We start from the raw sequence: 25,039 nt of genomic DNA, 5'->3' as shown, positions 1-25,039 counted from the left end.
GGGTTCCAAAACAAGATGATAGAATTTCATACCTTCCATAGTCTGCTTCATCTTTATCTTTTCTTCTGATATATCGTTAGTCTCAATCATCTGAAATAAATGTAGAATACGAGATGTAAACAGCCCTTTACCCAAAGATTAAAGCAAAGTTAACAACCAAAGCCTCATCCAAAGTGGAAATGTATCCTGTACCCAAGTTATGATGTTTCACTTCCTTCCTGAGGGGGCAACAAAGGTTTCTGAGGAGTCACTTCTGCAGTTGGATACTACTGAAGTACCATCTGAATATGTCCACACACAACAGGCAGCTGAGCACAACAGCAAGAGCCACCCAGGAGGGAAAAGACACCAGATTTTCCCTGTGAGCTCTGGTTCCTGCTGTCTCACACCCAGAGCTCCTGCAGAGCAATGGAAGAGCTGCTCTCCTTCAGACCAGTCTCCTGGGGTTAACCACAGCAATTTCAGGCCTGAATGCTCTTTAGCATTCAACTTGAGAGCTACCAGAAAAGTTCCTCAACTTCTGAAGAATCTAACTATGCCCAAAGTTACAACAACAGTAATAAAACATTGATAAAACAGTAATTATTAAAGAATACATACATTAATAAAAAAAAAATAGAAACCAAATACTAGTCCATATAGAGGATTCTGCCTTTCCCTATCCTCTTTTGTCTATATTACAACAGAGGGTGTAAAGCCAGAGACCACAGAGCTCGTGGCCAAGCTTTCCATTGCAGAAGCCACAATTCAGCCCTTCAAGCCTCTTCACGACCAGCAGCCTTCGGTGGGTTGCTGTGGCCACCACCACCAAAGCCCTGAGGTCTGTCTGAAAGAGCTCGAGTGGGCTGCAGGATGCACCCAAGAGAAGCAGAAGCTTCCCCTAAGGGCAAATATGCAGCCTGATGTACTTTTGATACAGAAAAGCTATTTAACACTCTTTAGAAGCACAGTTGTGGTTCTCCCTTGAAGGTCTAGGAAAGACGGAACCATTCGTGGTCACAAGACATCTGTTTGTTTAAAATATTTGGATAGTTAATACTGCAGTCACATTAAATCAGCTATGACATTTGAAAACAGAATTTGTCCCACAACACTCAAAGGCTTTCACCCATGCATTTCTTCCCACATTTTCCTGATTTTAATCAATACATAGTTAAAATAATTATTTCAAGACTCCCTGGTTCTAATTCAATATCAATGTCCCCCAGAGCCTTCATTTATTTAAAGGGCTCTGGAACAACCCTCCAGCTTCTTTTACATTCAATTCCTGAATATTGGCTATAACATGTGACATGTTGTAATAACAACCCACTTTTCCCAGGGCCCTGGCTGTAATTATTGTTCATGACTGTCTTTACTAGATGAAACATGTCGAGCAACCCTTGAAACACCATTAATGTAGATTCCTTCTTGGCTTTTTGCCTCTCCTGCTCATCTGAGCGTGCCTTTTTGCGGGCATGAAGCTCTGACTTGGCCACCAGTAACTCATGGGCTTGACTTTGCTGCCTAGAGGAGGAACCGATTCCAATGGGGCTGTTCATGTTGGCAAATCAAACATTGGCATTGCATTCGTTTCGCGGGCACCTCAGTCTGGAACGGGGACTACATCACCAGTGATAGATTTCAAATGAGCATTCTTAAGCCGTGCCCATTTCATGGTTTATGAATGGCTTCCATTTAATTTCATTTCATGGCTTTCATCTTCTGCGTCCCCACAGGGACAAGTTGTAAGTTGGCTTTTTTTTTTTTCTCATTCCTCATGAAAAGTCCAAACACAAATAGGGTCCGGACAAGAGCCACAAGTAGCAATCTGTCCCCTCACTCTAGCTCAAAGCCACGTGTCCCTGTGCCACGCCATGAAGGCAGGATGGCATCCTGTCACAAGCAGTCAGAAAAACGAGGATGATGCAAAAAGACACAAAGGCCACCAAAATTTGACCTCTTCGTAGTACTACTGTTTTCATTCTAGCCTTCCCTGGGAGACTCAGGACTCACATTTGCCCAGCCTGGTGCCACCCTGACCATTGGTAGAAGCTCTTCCACTACCAATCCTTAAAGTCAACATTTCCCTGTGTCTCCCATACGTGCTGCAAAGCCTCCCCACTGCCTCTGCTGCATTGTTGACGCACACACCCACCCCTCCCACCCCATTCCATCCCCTCAGCTCCCTAACCGAGCCTCTCAAACCATGCTCCACATGTTCTATCTCAGCATGGGCAATGGCTCTTCTTCCACCCTGTCCATCTGTCCCTAAAGGGCTTTGCTCATTGATACGCTATGGCTGCTGCAGCTCCTTGAAGGATAACATCTGTATTGTAGAAATGATGCTTTTCCAGCTAAGAACGTTGCTTGCTCAGGATGAGAGCCCACCCCAACAAGCCACATTACTTCTATTCTGCTGCCACAGCACTCAAGTGCCTTCAAGCCCAAGTGTGGCCCACTTGCTTCTCTTGACTCTTATTTTCTCTAATTGTGCCACTGCACTGGCTTTCAAGGTGGGAAGACACCTTCACCACGGAGACGCAGTGCAGGAAAAGCACTATCAATGGAAGGTAAAAACATCCAGATACTTTGAGACATAAAAGCCTCAGAAAACTGCACGGGGCAGCAGCTGAGGACTACTCCCAGGAAGGGTAACCAACAAACGAAATGACCCAGAACTCATACATTCGCATGCTGAGAAGGATGCAGGGCCTCCATGGACTGCAACTTGTTCTCTAAGACAAGCACTTTTTCCTGCAATCTGTGGATCTCCTGTTTGCTCTGGGCTTCTGTTTTCTGTAACGTTTCATAGTCCAACATCATCTTCTCAGCCAAAGAAATCTGCTCTTTCAAGAAAGCTATCGCTTGTGTCTGATCTTTATATTCACTGTGAAGTTTCTCCAGTTCATGCACCCTCAGCTCAGCATCTCGACACTTGTCCTTCACATCTTGGAGCTCAAGAAGGTGCTGATTGCTTTTGGTTTCCAGTTGCATTTTCCAGTTGCTGTTGCTTTTTTCCACTTCATCCACAGCCTCCTGCAACTTCAGTTTGAGACTCTCTTTCTCCTTTATATGAACAGCCGTCTCAATGTCATGCTTGGCTTTCAGGTTCTCCAGCTCAAGCTGGTGCTCCATCTTTATACTCTCCACCACCGCCTTCAGTTCCACAATCTCCTTGTGCTGGGTGTCGGGGCCTGTGTTTAATGTGGCTTTCAGGTCCTCCAGAGACTTTTGGTGGTCAGAAGCTAACGTGTCCAACTTGGACTTCCAGTTGTCCATGAGCCCCATGTTCTCATTAGTGGCTTGCTGAACTTTATGCTTTAGGTCAACGATTTCCTGTGCGTACTTCTCATTGACAGACTTCAGCTTCTCCATCTCCTGCTGGTACTTCTTTAAGGTCTTCTCGTACTTCTCCTTTAGCTGGCTGCTCTCCTTCTGATGCTCCTTGTTGGCAGACAGGAGTTGATCTCGGAGACGAAGAGCCTCTGACTGCAAGCCCAGGTTATGCTCGGGGGTCTCTGCTTGGTGGGAGCTCCTCAGGCACTGCCGAAGCTCCTCCACCTCGCTGCGCCTGAGGCTCAGCTCCTCCTCCAGCTGCAGGATTCTGGACTTCTCCGCCACCGTGGTTAGCTGCAACACGACAGAGAAGACAAAGTCAGTGCCCACCTCTCATCGCTGCCTCCTGCCCTTTAGCACGTGTGCTCCAGTGGAAGTAAATCCAAAGTACCTTAGTCAAAGTTCAAATAAACAGGAAAAGGGTACCCAGCACCCTCCAGTCTGAGTAGAGTTTTGCACCAGGGTAACCATCACCAATAACTCTAACGGTTATTACGGCTTTGTGCCAATTGCAATTGTTTGTTTTTTTTTTCTAATACAAACCTCTCGTTTTCCACAGAGAAACACGCATCTTTGAAACAACCCTGGGAACCCGCTAGAGAGCAACAGCGGTTTATGAAAAATAATGTCCTGAAAGGGCATTATGTTTCCAGACTCGGCATCTCGCCGGGCGATGCACAGAGGAAATGTGACTGCACATGCAGGAACATTGCAAGCGTTGAAACCAGCATGAAGCACATCATGTTTCCTTTATTGCTCAGCAATCCTCAGCCCTCGCCTCTGCGTCGCAATTTGTTTACCCTGGTGTAAAATGGGAGAGGGTTTTTTGTTCTTTCTTTTTTTTTTTACACGTGAGTAATTGTTAGAGTTTATTAGCGAAGTGAAAATAACGTAGAAGGCTAGAGGATGCAAGACAATAAATCTGGCCATGGCTAACACTGAGCATAAGGGCTATGGATCAATGTCTCAGGAACTGAATGGGACCTGACGGGGCCGAACTACCTGCTCATCACAGGGAGCTCAGGGTGCGGCAGCTACAGGCGGAGAAGAGGAGATTGGACTAGATGAAATATTAGAAAAAGGCAGAAGAAGAAAGAAAACCAAGCCAAAACACAAGCAATCAATTCCATTTCATTTCAATTGCCATTTTTCCCACTAACCATCAGCCCAGGGGGCTGGGAGGGGGGGTATTTTAGATGAGGGCAAGGAGGCAGTCAAGCCCTTTTGGAGAACCTCATGGTTGTGTTTTCTACAGCTCTGACAAATCCACTGGTGAGGAACAAGCTCACTGTAGGCAAGTTTGACACTCCCCACACCACACCAGGGTGGAAAAGCCCCTTCTACATCTGGTTGCTTTTAGGTTTGGGAGCGTTGTTCATCTGGGCAACCTGTCCTGCTGCAGGCATGGCCAAGGGCCAGAGCTGGTCCACCTGCACTCACCAGTATCTTCCATTTCAGACGGCAGCTCCCACAGCTGGAGGGAGGACAAAGGGAATGCTGATTGCAATGTTATTCCCTAATTCCAGCCCGGGGGAGCCTGGAGGCAGAATGAATTGTGCAGCAGGGTGCAGATATTATTTTGGGCATGTTAATCGAGAGATGAATTGTGAAGAGCTCATGTGTCAAATGGTGGCATGGGGCAGAGAAGCAAACTCAATCCCAGAAACAAGTCCCCCACACAAGAAGCAAAGCTCAAAATTATATTGTACTACCGTTTCCAGGAGAGAAAGCAAAGGAAAAAAAAAAAAAAAACCAACAAAAAAATGAGGGAAGCCTAAATCCAAGCCAAAAACCAATCAACCCCACAAACCAAATTAAAAAAGAAACCCAAAGCAAGGCGTCATGAGCGTCAACGCAGGGGGCAAGCGTGCTGTTCTGCAGGCAGGGCAAGTGGGGGTCGATTACCCTGGTGTCCTCTAATTCTCTGAGGAGTTTTTCAGCCTGTGCCTTCTCAAACAGCAGGCTCTGCTCGAGCTCCCGTATTCGGGCATGCTCCAACTGCGTCTGAGTCTGGTCACACAGAGGGAAAAAAGAAGAAGAGTGGAGATGGGAAAAGGGGAAGGGAGAGAGAGAGAGAGAGAGAGAAAGGAAAGAGGGAAAAGAGAGGGAAAGAGAAGGCTGCAACATCATCTTCAGTGTACAAGACAAGGAAAGGCAGTTCACAACAGGAGGAAAATGATGGGAAAAGGGGAAGGGAGAGAGAGAGAGAGAGAGAGAAAGGAAAGAGGGAAAAGAGAGGGAAAGAGAAGGCTGCAACATCATCTTCAGTGTACAAGACAAGGAAAGGCAGTTCACAACAGGAGGAAAATAAAGATCCAAATAAGCAGGAAAAAAAAAATCCAACCAAACAGAAAATGGTCACTACGGGATTTTACATGGTACTCGTAGTGGGTCTTCATAGAAAAATGGAATCTGTGATGGGAAAATGTCCCTCTGCATTAGTGTTTTCCTGCATCAAGACTATACTGAAGACACTTCTCAAAAGCAAAAGCTCCCACCACTGCAGATCACCAGTACAAGACCCTTGCACCACACAAGAGAATGCAAAGCCCTTGCAGTGATTCTCCACATCTCTCCTCTAGAGGAATCACAAGGCAGACTGAAAAGGGTTGGGAGTTCCCATCCTCTTTTTGCTCCGGAGACAGCGTGAACCCTGTGCTGGGTGGGGGGTTAAAAAAAAAAAAAAAAAAGAAAGCAGGTCATACTGTACACAGCATGTTGCTAAAACCAAAAATACACTGCACTGAAAACAAATCAAAGAAATTTAGATACCAATCTGTTATATAAATCAGTGCTTTAGGTTTGAATATGGCTGCTATGAATTTCAAAGTGATTTTTGCACGCTAAGGCTCAAAACAGCCTTGTACACAGAACTACTTTTTGCTTTGTTTCTGCTTTTTTGGTTTGGTGTTTTTTTGTTTTTAAACAAAGCACAAGAAGTTTGTGTATCCTGTCAAATCCAGGAGCATCGCCTCAGGGCACTGCTTTGGTGCCCTTCACTTTTAAACCAGAAGTGCCATAAAGCTGCACTTTGTAATAAACCTCAGGGCCCTACAGCGACCACTGTAATAGCATGTAAAATTTCCCTTAAATAAAAGAGGAGAGGAGACATGGAAAAACACATGCAGACTCCGGCCTTCGCATTTTTTTAGCTTACAAAACCAACATTTTCCTTTGAATTAGACCGGACCTACCAAAAAACAAACAAACCTTTATAAGAACCTTTTTTTTTTAACCCCCATTTTCTGCCCTTCTTTTTCCATGTAATTGTTTGTTTCCCCCTCTTTCTACTGGAACCAGTTTTAGGGATGTTTTGCCCTTTCCTACAGTAAAGCAAGTTTTGATTAGTTGTGTACAAACAATGGAAAATGAAGTTTGGAAAAATCCATATTTTCCTCTTATGGCTTGAAAGGTATCATGATATATCTATTTATAGATGGTCAAAATCTCAACTGCCGGATGTATTCAGACTGCTCCATATTTTATGTGGTCTGTTTGACCCCTGAAGGCAGGAAAAAAAGATGTGGTGTCAAAACCCCAAACATTATCAAAACCCCCAAATAACATCGCTGAAGTGCAAAAAAGGGTTGAATGCATCCTAATAAGAAAAATAAAGAAATTAATTTTGTACTGAGCAGCTTCTCCCACTCTGTTAAACTCAAGGATCCTCATTTCAAGATGGAGTTCCAGGCTTGACTTTATTTATGGGGATAATTATTCCATTGATACTAATGAATTTTCCTCAGTTTACACTAGCTCAAAATCCCCAAGTGAAGCTTCAGCAACACAAGCTTTTGAATTTACCTTAACTGGTGGCAGCATGTCAGGTATTGGCTACCTGAAGATGGTGACCTATCACAAAACTAATCTCTGAGTCTCCCAAAGAAATTCTCTTAAGGCTCCTGAGGTTGACATTCAAGATTCCAGTCAAGCTTGCTCAGTATCTACCAATCCTCCTATTTTCCAAGTCTGGAAAAACACATGAAAATAGAGGAGAAAAATAACCAGGGAAGAAAGTACAGTCCTTAAATACAGCTTCACTGAAGATTGGCATCAAATCTTGTGTTATTTTTATTTTATGCAAATCTGTTTGCCTTGCCAGTGTGACTTACAGCCTTAAATTCAAAGTTTTCCTGCACTTTGAAGAAGTTCAGATGTGAGTTTTAGACTTCTTGCTATTAGCCTGAAATTACTATTCACAAATGACAAACTGACTTCCCACTGGTGTTCAAGGTATGAGGTAGGTTCCAGGAGATGAGCATGAGATAGTTCCTTGAAAAGGTTAACATTTCCTGTAACAACAACAGTCTTCCACCATTAAAAGCCTTTCTTAAAAGGCTTTGTTTTCCTGCAATTGCTTTCCACCTTCCAAGGCACTATAGCGCCAGCACTGCCAACCAGGATCAAAAATGGGTTGAATTCACAACTATATTTCAAGGCTCAATCTGCAGCTCCTCCTTCTTTATCACAAGCCCAAACACTGAATGTGTATTTCCAGGCTTCAGACACATTGATTTCTTTGCCCAAAGAGTTTCTCGTGATGCTGCCTGCCACGCTCAGCACCCGAGAGTCCCAGCTTTGCTCAAAAACTGCATGATATCATGAGAAACACCACGGAATTTAGTCTGGCCTTCAGCAGAAACCCAAGATCCAGGGACCATGGAGGAGATAATCTTTTCTTATCATCATGACTGTTTATCTTGCACTTAACAGCCAGGAACATTCTCCCCTGAGTAATCAGAAGGTGGTTGTTGACCAGAGAAGGGGAGACAACTGTCTCTGGGTTTTGCTTTTGGCATTTGGGTGCTTACTTGAGCTCTTGGGGATTTTACATGAAGAATATCAGGGACAACCATTTCCCAGGAAACATACTGCACCACAAAGGAGCACTTATCCCCCTGATTTCCAATGAAAGATATGTTTTTCTTTAAGTGAATTACATGCTTCTGGAAACCCTCACAGTCTCCACCACAAAGCAGGAAGGTGAGAATTAACTCCAATGGGTCAATCATTCAGTCTCAGCATCCAAATTAGACAGGACAGAACGTAAAACCTGACCACAGCAAAGCCCTCCAAGAACGTCTGTGCTGTCACTGGTGTCGGACCCACAGGGGAACACCCCAGTTCTCTGGGTCACAGGAAACCAATCTGCTCCATGACTCTTTTCCTAAGTTATTTGATCTTCTGTACAGATGAACACGGATGTGGGGACAGGCCCCGGGTAGCCTGCAAGAAGCTCAGCCACATCCCCCTTGCAAAGCAACTCCTTCCCAGCCCGAATGAAGGTCAGATCTATCCTCAGCTTGGGACCTGCAGTCATCAGAGTACTTATGTCACAGCACCTTAGCATCTTGCTAAAACATTGCAGCTTTTTAAAAAATATATACTTAAATACACCTGCCAGCTAACCCTGGTCCCATTGCTGTTACTCCCCAGCCAGGCTTAAACACTTAGACAGGGCCAATTAACTGCTCTTAAAGGGAGGGACGGAGCAATCACCGTTCTCCAAAGCACTGTGGAAACCTGTCACCTAAGCTCAGGAATCAACAGAAACCTGATTTTGCACCCACACACTAGGCAGAAACTGCACTTGCTGTCTTTTAGCAAAAGCCTGCTACCAGCACGTTGCTGATTTATACCCTGTCAAACACACCACTCCGCTTCTGGATAAAGAGGAGAGGTTTATGCCACAAGGGGCAAAGCCACAGCAAAATACTCCATTGCCTGGTTTTCCCATTTTCCTGGGCTTTTATTGGTATGACCAACAGTAAAGCACAGGAGCAAGTCCCTTGACATTTCTAGATGTTACTAAACTCACACTCTAGCTAAAAATCAGGGAAACTCCCAATACACACACGTAGAGCAGAGCCCTGCTTTCACAGACATATTTTCTTTGCTTTTTTTTCCCCCCACCACAGAAAAGCCTCCTATTCCAGTGCAAGCTCCCAGCACCACTTCCAGTTTGCACGATATTCACTGCAACAGCATCGCTCCGAGGAGCAGCCCTTCCCTGTGAAAGGGCACCCAACGTGCCATACCCCATGCTGGTGGGCAGAGGACTCCAGACGAGGACACCACAGGTCAAACACCACCCGGCATTTCAGCTGGAATAAACCAGCATCTGACTGGGAGACTGTGTGCCAATAAACTGCTAATAATGGGGCCAGCGACTGAGCAGTCAAATTATTTCTACAGTGGAAAAACATAATGTTGAAACGCGTTGAGATACAGTCAAGTCAGATTTTAACATGGCTTGGAGACTTATGGTGACTTTTCAAGCCAGGCTGGCTGTGTGTGATTAATTCTAGGCAGCTCCTCATGTTATTAGTCATTGGGCAACGTACCAAAGAATAATCTTCACAGTTTACACCACAGTGTTCACAGCAGGTCCAAAGCCATCATTATAGATAAAGCGTTGTTTAGAGTTGAGCAAAAAGTGGCAGAAATTACTCGAGTGAGGCCCCACATGCAGTTTCAGGTTTTGACCCCACGCTTTGGTAAGGGTGTGAGGAATTACCTCCAGATCCCCCTTCGTGATGGATTCTTCCTCCACACGGAACTGCAAGTCCTCCACTTTCCTGGAGAGGGGAAGAGACACAAATAACAGTCACTAACAGTCAGTAACACCCACACCACCATCCCATTCCTAAGCAGCCACTGCACGTGGGCCTCCCCTGCACAACCAGAGTCTGAGAGGAGATGGATACAGACAACCTTTGCATAAGAAATAGCTCAGCAGAAGCTAAACAGCAAGAATCACAGAATGGTTTGGGTTGGAAGGAACCTTAAAGATCATTGAGTTCCATCCCCCTGCCCTGGGCAGGGACACCTCCCACCAGACCAGGTTGCTCCAAGCCCCGTCCAACCTGGCCTTGAACCCCTCCAGGGATGGGGCAGCCACAGCTTCTCTGGGCAACCTGGGCCAGGCTCTCACCACCCTCACACCAAAGAAGTTCTTCCTGGGAAGAAACAACTGCAAGCACAACTGCTGTTCCCTGACACTGGGATCCTGAAAACATGAAAGCCACAACCAGGTTTCACTGGTTTCCTTCCTCTGTTATCCTGCAGCTGAACAGCAGGCAATTCCTGTGCCAAATGCACAGGATCCATAGAAACATTCCATGGGAATCAGAGCCTCTGCCTTCTTGGAGGAGGGTGGGTAACGCTTAATGGTTCCACAACGTGGAAATGGTGAGCTACCCTGGCAGAAAAGCCTTCACCAGAGATTGCACAGGCCAGTTGTGCATAAATGCACATAAAACCACATGCACCAACGCAGACACACCTAGGACTCTTCTGCAAAGTCTGAAGAGAAAAATGCAGTAACGATATAAAAAAAAAATAATTCAATCTTCTGCTAAACTCACTCCTCTTTGTTCTCTTTACTGATTTAAAAATAAGGCAATAATGAGGATGTTGGGCTGGTAGCCAGATGTAGGGACTCTGATTCTGTTACAGATAAAAATAGCCATGAGTGTACATATCTAACTTCATAAACAAGCTTCCTTGTCTAAACCTCCTCTAATTAGAGGAGGCATCTGTTGATACTTAGGAAAGAACTCAGCTGTCTTGGGTTAAAGGGCCTCCTGGAGCTGGGAAAGTGAGCTGCCTACCAGGGGAACAGGGAGACTTGTGCACAAAAGAACAATTCGTCCTCAGGAGGGGTATCATTCAACTGATATCAACACTGTTTTCAGTTACTTAATACACAGAAATGTCTTTCTATTCCCACTGAAGAATTTAATTATACGTATGGAGCAATTGAACTCCAAGAACGACAAGCAGATCTTCACTCTTATCCAGAGAGGAAATGTATGTGTCTTCATATACACTGGGATGGGGCCTCTGGGATGTGGGGAGATGATGAATCACACTCCAATAAAGCTGTAACTCCAGTTTGATTTCCCTTCCTTGGAAGGAACATCCTTAAGATGAGGCCATCACAAATAAAAGGGAAAGAAGTGGTCTTTAGGTTGTGGAGAAAGGTTAGGGCTCTGGTATGGCCCAGCCTGCACAGTTCTGTTATTTTACACTGTATCCTTCACCAAAAACATCTGAAGACAAGGTTTTGTCAGTGTCCACACCCCTGCCATGAGCTAGTCCCACCTTTACCAAGTAATTCCATTTTACACAGTGACAGGGCCGGGTTTGGTGAGGGTATTGCATCTCAGAGTAACTGATGCTACTGGAGCCCTTCATTCCTTCAGGCAAATAGTGCTGCTTCTCCCTGCTTTGTGTTGGGAACCAAACAAGAAGGAAGATGGCTGAGAACCCTCCATAACAACACTGCCCAGAAGGACATCGAGACTATTTGGCCTTCTACAGACAGTGGGAGATCAACTGTTGGTCACCATTGTATTGTCAGTGCAATGTTTGCCATGGTCGAACGCTCTTGGAGAGGGAAGCAGCCCATCAAATATTTATCAGGGTCATCACAGAAGTGCATATTCAAAAAACTTGACACTGCTCATGTCCCAAAAATTAACTCGCTGCAACCCCACTGAATGCTATAGCATCGAGTCTCCTCTAAGAGCCGTAAAACGTAGGAATGCAGACTAATTGGAAATTAGCAAAAATTAACTCGCTGCAACCCCACTGAATGCTATAGCATCGAGTCTCCTCTAAGAGCCGTAAAACATAGGAATGCAGACTAATTGGAAATCAGTGGGCATGTTTAGTTTGGAGAAGAGGAGGCTGAGGGAGGACCTCATTGCCCTCTACAACTCCCTGAAAGGAGGGTGTAGAGAGGTGGGGGTTGGCCTCTTCTCCCAAGGTAATAATGACAGGAGCAGAGGAAATGGTCTGAAGTTGCAGCAGGGGAGGTTTAGATTAGATATTGGGAAGAATGACTTTCCTGAGAGGGTGGTCAGCACCTGCCCAGGGAGGTGGTGGAGTCCCCATCCCTGGAGGAATTTAAGAAACGTGTAGACATGGCACTTCAGGGCATGCTCTAATGCCCGAGATTGTTGGGTTTTGTCTGTCTGTGGGTGGGTGTGGTGTGTGGGTGCATTGGTTTGGGGTGTGGGGATTTTTTTGGGTGTTTTTTTTGTTTTGTTTTTTTTGTGGTTCGACTCAATGATCTCAAAGGTCCCTTCCAACCATGAAGATTCTGTGATTCTGTGAAATACTTCGCTGCTCAGTTGCGATTAGCAGCAAATGGGGGAAGTCACAGTGCTGGATGCCCAACCCTAGACAAGAGTCACATCAGACACGCAACTTCAGCAAAATTGTTCCAAACTTCCCCATTACCCGAAGCAGCACAGCCCTTCCCTACAGGCAGGCAGACCACAGGGGCCAGCAGAGGGAAACACAGCACACTGGAAGTACTGGAAGACATCCAAAGATGACTTTCCCAGTCACCTTCTTCTCCTTAGATCCAATGAGACTCTTCCCCAAGAACATCATGGAAGACATCCAAAGATGACTTTCCCAGTCACCTTCTTCTTCTCCTTAGATCCAATGAATGATGTTTTTGGGGAAGAGTCTCATCTCCCCCATGACTCCATCTCCTCCACACCCATCCACTCCTGCTTTACCTCTTCTCCTCTTCCAGCTGGTTCAACAGCTCAATCTTCTCCTTCTGCATCCCATCCACCAGGGCTCGTGCTCGCTGGAGGTTTCCTTCTGCCTCCGTGACGTACTGCAGCAAAAAGAGAGCCCGAGCACAAAAGTTAACAATGTTTGAAGTACAAAGTTGTTCTAAAAAAGGATCAGAACAAGGGAACAGAAGGCTTTGATGATATGTTTCAGAGGATGCTATGGCAAGAAGGTAGATTTTCCACAGAGCCCAGTACGTGGGTAACAAAAAGAAATATATTGCTCCATCTCCAGCAGCTGTAAATTTGATCCATTGGACCCTCTGGAGAATCCAGCTCTGATTCAGAGTTAAGAACTTGAAGCCTGAAAATTTGACCAGTTTTGAAAATCTGGTCTGAGATCATCAGGTACAAGCCAGCCCTGGGCATGAAGCAAGGAAGACATTTCAGACTTGTGTTAATTCGTTTGTTATTGATAATTACTAGAAAATACTACACACAAGGAAGATGTCAGCTTGCAGCTGATGTGGCAATTTTTCCTGCATTTCTGACAGTCAGCTGTGACCCACCACAAAGACACACAGTGCCATCCCTGCTCCCTAGGAGCTGACTGGGGTTTATAAACATGAATAAGGAATTTGGGGCAACAGCAGTCATTGAAGAGCCACATATTGATGAATAGCAAACGCATAACTCCTTTCTTTAAACATCCAAGTGCATAAAATATCATTTGCATAAATGTTTGTGCAATAAAACCCCTAATGTGATCAGCCTGTTCTCCTTACAGATCTCTCCACTGCGTTAATGTGATCAAAAAGTCCTCTCTGGCAGGAAAGCAGTGACATATGAACTGAGCTGACGTTCTCAGCAGCGTCCGATAGCATCAAAAAAACACTGCAATGCAGTCACAGCCAAGGCCAGATTGGGTGGCCAAGGGGAACAAGTTTGCCCTCCACTTCCATTTCAGCACTCAAATGTATTGATCCACCAGACACAAACTGTCTACTGTCCTTTTTTCTGGCACTGTGCTTTTTCTGCTCCTGGCTTGGGGCAGAGAAAAAGCATGTTCCACTGGCAGGAGTGGAGAAAGAACCTCAGCTTAAGCCCACCATACAGGAAAGCTGCCTCTACATGAAAGAGAGAAATTCAGAGCCCAGGTTTCACATCAGGAAGCTATACACAGGTAATGTTACCATGATATGAAACTTTCAGATGATGTTGGATATTTGTGTGCTACCAACAAAGCCACATCATCTCCTACCTGCTCGTGTTGGGCCTTCATGATGGCAATCTCTTTCTCCACCTCACAGATGTGGCTGGTGGCTTTGGCAACCTCAGCCCGCTCCAGGTCACGCTCTGCCAGTAGCTGTTCGATGTGCTGCTGCTTCTCCTTCAGTGCCTCCTGGAGAGCTGTGGTGCCAGAGATTTTTCGGGCATACCGAGAAGAGGTCTCTGTCAGCTGGAAAAAAAGAGTTAAAAAGAGACAGGGGTAAAGCCATGTCCTTTCCAGTCTAGAGCAGCCTGAAGTCCCCTGTTAGATCTGGAATGCATCTCACCTACTGATCCCAGAATGGTTTGGGTTGGAAAAGGTCTTATAAACCATCTTTTTCCAGTTTAGAGCAGCCTGAAGTCCCCTGTTAGATCTGGAATGCATCTCACCTACTGATGCCAGAATGGTTTGGGTTGGAAGAGGTCTTGAAAGCCATCTTGCCCTGGGCAGGGACACTTCCCACCAGAACAGACTACTCAAAGCTCCGTCCAACCTGGCCTTGAACCCCTCCAGGGATGGGGCAGCCACAGCTTCTCTGGGCAACCTGGGCCAGGCTCTCACCACCCTCACAGCAAATAATTTCTTCCCGAGATCTAATCTAAATCTGCCCTCATCATTTATTAGGCTGTACAGGGCTGCAGATCCAGCTGTGGACCCTACAGGTGGGGTTAATAAGTCTGCAAAACATCTGGACACTCTTTTCAAGCTCAATAGCTCTGCCACACTGCACTGAAAGGACCACTTCCCAAAGGGCAGGATGTGGGGTGGGGAACTGGGTCAGGAAAAACTATCATGTATCGTATCATCCGCCTTCTTAAATATATTTTTATTGATGACCTGCACTGGTGCAGTCCCAACCAGCGAGCTCAGCTGGGAGGACTGAGCTCAGCTGGAGGCTGGTATGGGCTCCTTGGACCCGCTCCCAGTGATGGATCCCGCACTCTGGTCCCTGGCCAAGCTGACTGCAGGTGCTGTGCAGCACACGCTACGGCACAGCCAGAGCTCTCAATAACCCTGCTGCCTCCTCTGGGGCATCCGCCTCCTTGAGTGCCTTCCAAAGCACACAGCATGTCATCCAGGACCAGTGTCACCCCTCTCCATAATAAAACACACAGTCACTGCAGGAGCTTTCTCGTAGCTGTTCGACACAGCAGCTACACAATCACGTGGGACAGGGAACAATGGCATTTTTCTGCCAGGATCCCATATAAAGCCTGTTCTTGATAGTGGAGCTGAGATTTGTCCTATTGCAAATAGCAGTTCAGGCTCTTTAATGGTCCCATGGAGACCAGTCCATGGAAGGAGTCTTGTTTGGAAGGTTTAGGTGGTGGTTGGTTGGTTTTTTGGTTGGTTTTTTTTTGTTTGGTTGGTTTTGGTTTTTTGTTTTTTGGGTTTTTTTTTTGTGGTTGGACTCAATGATCTCTGAGGTCCCTCCCAACCACTACAGTTCTGTAATTCTGTGGGTAACAGTACCTCACACCCCACTGCCTTCACCTCACTGATGGTGAAGGAGCAGCTGCTGAAAACAAAACCCCAACCCTCCCACCTCGTAGAGCCAGGTGATGGCAGAAGTGGACCGAGGCTGCAGAGAGCGTAGACAGAGACACTTACCAGCCCGCTGCGGCTGGGCCTGCCCCCGACAGACGATGCCACCGAGCTGACGGAGCTGATGGAGGAGCTGCTGGGGCTGTGGGTTAAGGCAGACACTCCCATGGCCATTCTCTTGCTCTTCTTTGCCTTGGCGGGGCTGGTTGACGGGAACCCGATCCGGATCACCTTGTGGATGGGAGCAAAGAGGCCAAACTTGGGAGGGCACTGAAAATACCTGTAACGCAGGAGATGCACCAAGTCAGGAGGGGTAGAGCATCCATCTCACCCCAGCCTTGCTAAGCAACACGCAACCCCATGGATGAGCTGAGGGGTCTGGAGAATAAGTCTTATGAGGAGAGGCTGAGGGAACTGGGGTTATTCAGCCCGGAGAAGAGGAGGCTGAGGGGAGACCTTATTGCTCTCTACAACTCCCTGAAAGGAGGGTGTAGAGAGATGGGGGTCAGTCTCTTTTCTCAAGTCACAGGCAACAGGACAAGAGGAAATGGCCTCAAGTTGCTCCAGGGTAGGTTCAGGCTGGATATTAGGAAAAATTTTTTCACTGAAAGGGTTATCAGGCATTGGAATGGGCTGCCCAGGGAGGTGGTTGGGGCACCATCCCTGGAGGTGTTCAAAAGACGGGTTGATGTAGTGCTGGGAGGTGTGGTTTAGTGATGATGCTCCTTGTTTGTTGTGTGGGTGTCTATTTTTGTCAGTTAGGTTGACGGTTGGACAAGATGATCTTTAAGGTCCCTTCCAACCTAGAAGATTCTGTGATCCTCTCGGTGCTTTGCTGTGACGTTGTTCCCCGTGTGCAAGCGGTTGGATTATTGTCCTCTCCTGCCTCTTAAGAGCTGTGGCAAATCTCCGTGTCCTCACTCGTGGTGCTTATGGAGGGAAAGCCGAGATAACGCCACGCACTACTTGGTGCACACGTTGGTGAGACACCAGGAAAGACCCATCTGGGAGCGTGGATAGCACAGGGATCCCAGTGCATAAACACTGGGAGAGCACACACACTCCTTCCTTACCCCAACACACTGGGAGCGTGGATAGCACAGGGATCCCAGTGCATAAACACACTCCTTCCTTACCCCAACACACCGACCTTCCCAAAACCCACGTGGGTTCTCTACCCTGCTTGGCAGGAGAGTCACAGGGCAAAGCTGTCGAGTAAAAAGGTCTGAATCGCACAGCTCTGTATAAATGTTCCTCCCAAAACAGAAGGGGAAGATGGCAGCTCCTAACTTAGAAGCTAAAAATACCATTACAGCAAATTCCAGTGCGTGCCACCTCCTCTGGGTGGAAAAGAAAGAGAAACTGGTTCCCACGCAAACAAACGTAGAAAGAAGGAAGCTTTAAAAAGGGAGGATCAGATAATTACGGTGCAAGCTCTTTTCCACAGTGAACCTGATGATTATGTCTCTCTGGAGCCCTCTTCCAAAATACAAATGAGCCAAAACCCACAGTGTGAAACCTTGGAAACCCCTTCAGAGCCTGGGCCGAGGGTCAAGCCAGGGTTTATCTGTTGCTGGCCAGCTGCACTGCAGCAAGTAGAACCAGATCATCTCCAGGCGGCGCATCCCCTTGTTTCAAGGGAGTTGTCAACACAGAACACTGTCTCCATCAGTGCTTTCTCACAGGCTTTACAGCCAGTTTAGGGGAAAATACGGGGCCATATAGTAGTCTGTCTTAAATCAACATTAAAAGAGGGTCCTAATGAATAAAGGACACAAATCCAGCTTTGCTAGCACAAGTCCTCTCCCTCCAGATGTGAGCAGCTGCTTCCCTGGTTCCCTTCTATTTTTGGGTGCTGCCAGCCACACGGCTGTGTCACCGGCACATCTCCGTGTGCTTGGGAGACCAGAGAACAGCCTGATCTCCTGCCAGATGAGAAAGTGATTCCTTTTCAAACATCTGCTCAAGACCATATTTTTTTTTCTATAACAATCTTAAAAAAAACAAGCAAAACCAAACCCTCTACAATCCAAAAATCACTTTGGCCCCTCTGTTTGCTGTTAACGCAGGCTCTTGGGTTCAGAAAGCCATACCTCAGGCTGACCTTGCTACAGAACAGAGACCCAAGGAAGAAAAATCAGCCTGAGCTCTTGAAAACCAGCCAAAACCCTGCTCAGCATCATGTTCTCAAACTGAAGCAGGCACAGCCCTTTCCACAGGTCCAAGCACAGACTGGTACTCGTGGTGGTACAACGCCAAAGTCCCTCCAAAGCCCCCTGACAGCTCTTAGCAAGTCCAGACTTGCATCACCCTTTATCTGCTCATTTTTCTTTCATTCCAGACTGGAAGCAGTTCCAATTAACTTTTATAGTTCAGAAGCAGGAGCTGGGTCCAGAACACTTGGCAGCAAAGAATAAAAATTAAAAAAATCCGCTTGAAAACCAAGGGCTGCTCTCACTGAGTGCTAAGGAGCTCTATACCCACGGTACAGAAAAGAAACGGGGAAAGAAAAGTGACATTGTGATGGCAATGCAAACCGCAGGTGAGAAAACAGCACAGGGAATTTTAAAATAGATTAAAGAAAAAAAAAAAATATCTTCAGCATCCAAGGCCTGTAGCTGACATGTTTCAGAAAGCAAAGGCATAAATAGTTTAGTGGGCTAAGACTCCCATAGGAACAGAGGCAGAGAAGGAAGAGCAGTAAATAAGTAAAGGTTAATATACCAGAAATGAGTAAGTGGAACTGCCTTGGCTTTGGGGATAAGAAACCAAAAAAAAAACACACCAGCATCTCTCTAGTCTCCTCTGCAGATGGAAAGCAGCCACAGCAAACCTCACGGTGTCTCAGCAGGACCCATACAATGTAAGGAGAGGGGCTCACCACAGTGCTGTCCTCCTCTCAGGCACTGCTGCTGAGCCACAGCCTGCAGGCAAACCCCACCAGAGATCCACAAGCAGCTCAGAAAATCCTGGCCCTTCATCCTTCCCTGGATGCACATCCAGACCTGGACACCCTTCCTGAACCTGCAGGAGAATCACAGTGACCCCCCACAAATTTCAGGCGATTCACCACCTTCTCAACTGGAGAACCCACAGCAGCAGAGATGGTGACAGAAGCCCTTCGCTCGCTCATTTGCCCACGTTTGCTCTCCTGCTTCCACCAGCCTCTGCTGTCTCCAGTTGCTTCTTTGGACCCCACTCTCCTGCTGTCGCAGACTGCTCCTGCGGCAGTGAGCGCTGGTCTCGGGCAGCCAGGCAAAGGATGCTCACTAGATGGCAACCACCACCAAAGCAGGGAGACTCCAAAGTCCTGGGCGGTCTCTGTCTCTGCCCAGACTGATAACAAGGCCAAGTTCTGCACCTGGGTCCAGGCAATCCCAAATACAGGTTGGGTGAAGAATGGCTGGAAAGCAGCCCTGAGGAGAAGGATTTTGGGGTGCTGGTGGATGAGAAGCTCCAGGTTAGGTGGAGAATGGCTGGAAAGCAGCCCTGAGGAGAAGGATTCTGGGGTGCTGGTGGATGAGAAGCTCAACACAAGCTGGCAACGTGCACTGGCAGCCCAAAAAGTCACCTGCATCCCAGGCTGCATCCCCAGCAGTGTGAGGATTCTGTCCCTCTGCTCCGCTCTGGGGAGACCCCCCTCCAGTGCTGCCTCCAGCTCTGGGGCCTCCAACATCAGAAGGACATGGACCTGTTGGAGCAGGGGCAGAGGAGGCCACGGAGATGATCAGAGGGCTGAAGTACATTTGCCTTCCACACAGAGACAAGAAATCATTTCTGAGCACCCCAAGGGTTAAGCTTAGAGATGATTTGTAATGTATGATAAAGAAAGCAGGGGCTTGGATTAACTCTATGACTTACTCTCTACCATCCTGGTGCTCTTCTTTTGAGAAAAGGCTGGAACTCAGCCATCTGCTGCCAATCATTTTCTACCTTCTTGTCCTGACATTGAACAAGGCAGAGTTTCTCATATTTTAAATGAAAACAAGTGGATGATGGACAAAATGAGGCTGACCCAACACATGAAACCTTTATTACAGAAACTGAGATCTAACAAGGAAGGAACTTTCAGTTCCTCGGTTTCAAAGCTAAATCTTACCTCTAATGCAAGATTCCCTTAAGAAGCTCCAAGAAATCAAGAGCATTTCCCAGTGATGGAACCTGTGAAGGGTAAGGAATCAGTTCCACCTGTATTTGAAGCAGGGTCAAAGTGTTGCTGTATAATTCAGATTTGAACATCCCCAAGCTCAAGATCTGAGGCTAGGGTCATTCCCTTCTCTACCTTCCATGTGAAGAGAAAGAGGTTGAACATCCCCAAGCTCAAGATCTGAGGCTGGGGGTCATTCCCTTCTCTAACTTCCATGTGAAGAGAAAGAGATTCTCAGCAAACCTGAGAGAAGTCCCTGCCTAGTTTTGTAGATACTAATGAGGGCTTTATTTGAAAAAAGAAATAGCAGAGGTGCCTATGGAGTCAGAGGTGGTAATACCAATCAGCAGATCGCTGTCACACTACAGAATTGGTACAAGGACAGACAACAGCCACCAATTGTTCTTTCAGATCCCAGAAAGAACAGAACAAACAACGTTAGGCTGAGGGGAAAAAAAAAAAAAATAGAGTCAAATTTTTATCTTCTGTAGTTCCGACAGGGTGAATTATAGCACAAGCAGCAAGATTATGGAGGGAATGTGTGGTAGAAAGCAGAGCTAATACAATCACAGAATCAATTTCTAGCAAAAAACTAAATCCCACTGGAAGTTATCTTCCCTCCCTACTCTCTCCTGTTTCCTGAAGCCACTCAGGTTACTGCTCTACAGACCTTATCTGATCTTGCTTTAAAATGCTCCAGTGATGAGGTTTCTATTGATCTTCCTGCAAAAAGATAGCCCAAAGTTTAAACGACTCCAAACTGGACTTCCTCCCAACCCACAAGGTCCAACCAAAGACAGCCACACGCAGCCGAGTCCTCCTCCCAGGTCCGTTTGGACCCCAGCCACCCTGGGAGGTGTGTGGGACCTGCCCCAGGCTGGGTTTGAGAGCCCACAGTACCTTGTACCAGCAACTGCCCCATCGTTCTTCCCCAGGGGCTCGTCCAGCTCCACTCCACACCACTCTCCTTTGGCAAAATCCGTCTCTCCCACGTAGCGCACGACTCCCGTCTTTGTCCCACCAACCTGTTGGAGACAAGATGCCGAGGGTTAGAGACAGCAGCACTGGCACTGCCACCAGAGGACTGAAGCTGGGACAGCTGTGGAAGAGAAGAAGACATCAATACTTTCTGTTTCAGATCTAACGAAAGCAGAACAGACAGTTTTCATATCCATCTCTCCTAAAGGCGTCTCTCCAATAACTACAAGCAAGTTGACAAACTCTCAACTTTTGGAGCTGCCTGGAAGGTGTCAGAATATAATAAAAACATATTCCAAGGTGTCGGCTTAATTGCACAAAGTTCCTCGTGAGGCCGTGAAGGAGTTCAAGCCTTTCAAGAGCAGCTTATACCTGCCTTCTGCAAAGAGCCAAGCTCTGCACTGACGGGGTTCCAGCCCTGAGCTCTTTCAACCAGAGTCTCCGGGCAATACTGGGACAGGACACCAAAGGGACAAGCCGAGGCAGGAAGGCACTCATCACTCTTCAGCTCACCCCCACGCAGGGTTTGCTAGGATGTAGCAAACAGCCCTCCTAACAAATTGCTCAAAATAGAGGCGTTTTGTACAGGAAAAAAACCCACAAACCTCTGTTTTTACCTATACATCCTACATCAAATCACAGCGCTAACGAGCTGCATGGAAAAGGGTCTCAACTCTTCAGCTCACCCCCACGCAGGGTTTGCTAGGATATAGCAAACAGCCCTCCTAACAAATTGCTCAAAATAGAGGCGTTTTGTACAGGAAAAAAAACCCACAACCCTCTGTTTTTACCTACGCATCCTACATCAATTCACAGCACTACCGAGCTGCATGGAAAAGGGTCTCGTCTCACTGCCAGGCTTCCACTAGCACAGTTTTTTTTCCCCCCTCCATGGAGAAGTAAGAATAAATCACACCTTTTTCTCTGTATGCACACTTAAAGCTTTCAACGTGCTGGGTGGACTCCAGGAGAGCACAAGTCAGGGATGGCTGAGGCTGTGTTTTCATCACTGCACCCAGCAGCAGCTCCTAGAGCTGAGCACCAGAAGCTCCTACGTAGATACTTGAGCTGAGAAAAGAAGGATGGAAAAGTAGGAGGGTGGTTCTAAAGGTTCACACCTCCAACTAAATCCGCATAGGCTAAAAAAAGGTGTAAATCCTATCTCAGCTAAAGCCTTTCTCCAAGGAAGAAAGCTTAAAAACAAGTTTAAAGTTAAATTTGCAGCTTTATCTTGAATGACTCGTGGTTATTAATTTTCTTACTATTAGCTATTACATAAACTGGTATCAGAGAAATATTCTCCTACAGAAACAGTGATAATGGAATGCAGAAATCTCCAGTTTTGTGTATTCCGGGGTAGGGATATTACAGATTCACCAATTCCGAATCCCTAAAAATTCTAAAAATTGCTGATGTGAAGGAGAAAAAGAGTTTTCCCAGCCTAAAAATAACTGCACCTGGATGGAGTAGAGAACGCAGCTCTGAAGGCTGGGTCCTACCTCGAGTCCTGGGAGGCTGCACTGCAGCACGCAGCTTGAACATACTCTTCTGTAATTTCTCTCCCTTAGGGATTCAAAGCACTGCTTACAGAAAAAGCTTTGTTGATGATATTCTCTTTGCTATAGGAAGGAGGAAAATATTTTCCAGCAGGAAAAGTATCACAGAAAGCTTTCTGGCCTTACACTGTAGAGTCCAGGAGTAAAAAGATGATTCAATTTCAGCATTAGGTACTTGGCATGTTACAGATTTGAAGAGCTGCAGTAAAATTCTCTACCTATCACTCACAGTCAAGTAGTAGTTCCCTTTTTGATTTATTTGAGTTTGTACAGATTTAGTCTCTTAATATTAATGCAATAATTTAATGTCATTCTAATATATTTCTTTAACTGCAAGCTGAACTCATAAAAGTGTAATTCATCTTAACATCATTTATAGGACCTCGTCATTGCCGGTAAGCTCAATTTTATTTTTATTGAATTTTAATTACAGATATCAAGCCACATTTCCTTTACCAAGTCATCTGATTCTCTGACCCCAAAGAGCCTCATGTAAACACCTTAAAAACCGTCCCTTGTTGTGACTCTCACCGTGCTATTCAGAGGATCACACTCCCCTGTCCACACAAACACCACTCACTTGCATCTCTATAGATATTACTTATTTTAAGAATCATAGAATGGTTTGAGTTCGTCCACACAAACACCACTCACTTGCATCTCTGTAGATACTACTTATTTTAAGAATCATAGAATGGTTCGAGTTCCAAAGATCATCTTGTTCCACCCCCTGTCCTGGGCAGAGACACCTCCCACCAGACCAGGTTGCTCCAAGCCCCCTCCAACCTGGCCTTGAACCCCTCCAGGGATGGGGCAGCCACAGCTTCTCTGGGCAACCTGGGCCAGGCTCTCACCACCCTCACAGCAAAGAAGTCCTTCCTGAGATCTCATCTCAATCTCCCCTCTTTCAGTTTAAAACCATTCCGCCTCGTCCTAGGGCTCCCCTCCCTGATCCAAAGTCCCTCCCCATCTCTCCTGGAGCCCCTTGAGGGACTGGAAGGGGCTCTAAGGTCTCCCTGGAGCCTTCTCTTCTCCAGGCTGAACCCCCCCAGATCTCTCAGCCTGTCCTTACAGCAGAGGGGCTCCAGCCTTCCCAGCATCTTTGTGGCCCCGTTTCCAAAAGGAAAGCTGTTTCCAAACAGGAGAGAAAATATCTAGCCCTATTAACTTAATATACCCATATCTAACTGCACCAACACCCGAACTACTCAGCACAGAGCAGGTACTGCTCATACCCAAAAACCAGACAGCAGTAAGGATGCTGAGTGAAGATCAGATCTAACACTCCCCCCAAAGTCAACATGATTCTCTGCTCTCAAAGCAATCTATTTTCTTTTTCTTTTTTTTTTTTCAAACATTAATCATTCTGCCATCTTTTATATAAGATATGCCCTTGCCATACAGCATTCTCTTCTCCCCCAAGGCAGTACAGACACATCTGCTCCCCATCAGCCTGGGTTCCCCCCATCCCCACAGCCAGTATCAGGCTGTCACACTCCCATGCCAACGCTCAACCCTCTCCTTGAGCTCCCCATCCTTTGGCAGGCACACAGCAGCTCTTGGGGATGGAGAGCCTAGAAAATTCATCCGACTCAGACACGCGGATTTACTCAGCCCTGATAATCTGCTAATGCTGCTAAAATAAATAATGCTTTTTGGAAAAAGCCAGCTGGCAGGTTGTATGAGTGCATGAAACACCCTCATTGAAGTAGAAGTGTTTGTTTCTATCAGACCCTTCAATAAATCAGAGGTATCACCTTGGAAGGAGGACAAAAGGCAGCTTGTGAAAGCCAGGGAGGGCAGCAGTTGCACAGAATAACTCACAGTAGCCGTTCCTCTGCCCATGCCTGGCTTTGATACCATGCCCCACAACCCAGGCATGAAGGACAGGTGGGCACGGATGGTTCCTACCACACTAACACAATGGCCATCATCACACTGGAGACCAGAGGACTTCCATCCCATGAACATCTCAACCTGCCATCGGCACTACCCTGAGCCATGAGTTTCCTCTGGAAAACTCATCTGCATCTCAGCCTGATGCAGTGACCGGAGCCACCATCACCCTTCAACTTGCCAAGTGTCTGGAGTTCAAAGACAAAGTGGACAAGGAACTCCTCCCTTTGCTAAAGCATGAGACAGAACGGAGGTAATGAGGCTGCTGGCCAGCTCAGCTACAGCCCAGGAGTTTGGACACACCATGGGTTTTAGAATCAGAATAATTTGGGTTGAAAGGGACCTTAAAGACCATCCAGTGCCACCCCCTGCCCTGGGCAGGGACACCTCCCACCAGACCAGGTTGCTCAAAGCCCCCTCCAACCTGGCCTTGAACCCCTTCAGGGATGGGGCAGCCACAGCTTCTCTGGGCAAGTTGTTGACAAGTTTCATTCAAAAATGAACAAAACTCACTAAGTTTTTCTGAGAAGCCTTTAGTAGTTACTTTACCAAAGCCATTACTGAGATTATTAATATCCAAGAGAACAGGATTTTACCAAATGTGTTATTGGGTTGGGGAGTGGGGAGAGGGAAGAAAGCAACTAAAAATACCTCTTCCTTGAAGCCTCAAAAAATGGAAACAATATTGACACAGCGATACAGGATTTTTTGTTTTGGAGCGTGTTTTGACCAGCATCAACGTTCCAAGTTTCTCTGCTTCAGGTTTAGACACTTACGATTAACTTTAAACAAA

At 46.5% G+C, this 25,039-nt stretch overlaps 1 protein-coding gene across 2 annotated transcripts in view; it reads right to left on the bottom strand.

Annotated features, from left to right (window-relative positions):
• Positions 1-25,039, bottom strand: part of CLIP2 (CAP-Gly domain containing linker protein 2) — an 86,076-nt gene that overhangs the window by 10,072 nt on the left and 50,965 nt on the right. The window contains exons 4-11 of one of the 2 annotated variants that reach the window (XM_014953312.1): positions 20,717-20,841; positions 15,736-15,949; positions 14,116-14,313; positions 12,855-12,958; positions 9,836-9,896; positions 5,224-5,328; positions 2,668-3,612; positions 33-90 (exon numbers count right to left, since the gene is read on the bottom strand). In XM_014953312.1, the coding sequence (XP_014808798.1) occupies positions 33-90; positions 2,668-3,612; positions 5,224-5,328; positions 9,836-9,896; positions 12,855-12,958; positions 14,116-14,313; positions 15,736-15,949; positions 20,717-20,841 (1,810 nt within the window). The remainder of the gene's footprint in view (positions 1-32; positions 91-2,667; positions 3,613-5,223; positions 5,329-9,835; positions 9,897-12,854; positions 12,959-14,115; positions 14,314-15,735; positions 15,950-20,716; positions 20,842-25,039) is intronic. The other variant, XM_014953313.1, reaches the window with a different exon arrangement.

The sequence above is a fragment of the Calidris pugnax genome, unplaced genomic scaffold (genome assembly GCF_001431845.1).
Source record: "Calidris pugnax isolate Ruff unplaced genomic scaffold, ASM143184v1 scaffold133, whole genome shotgun sequence".
Taxonomy (NCBI): Eukaryota; Metazoa; Chordata; class Aves; order Charadriiformes; family Scolopacidae; genus Calidris; species Calidris pugnax.
This window is presented reverse-complemented; position numbering and strand designations above follow the sequence as displayed.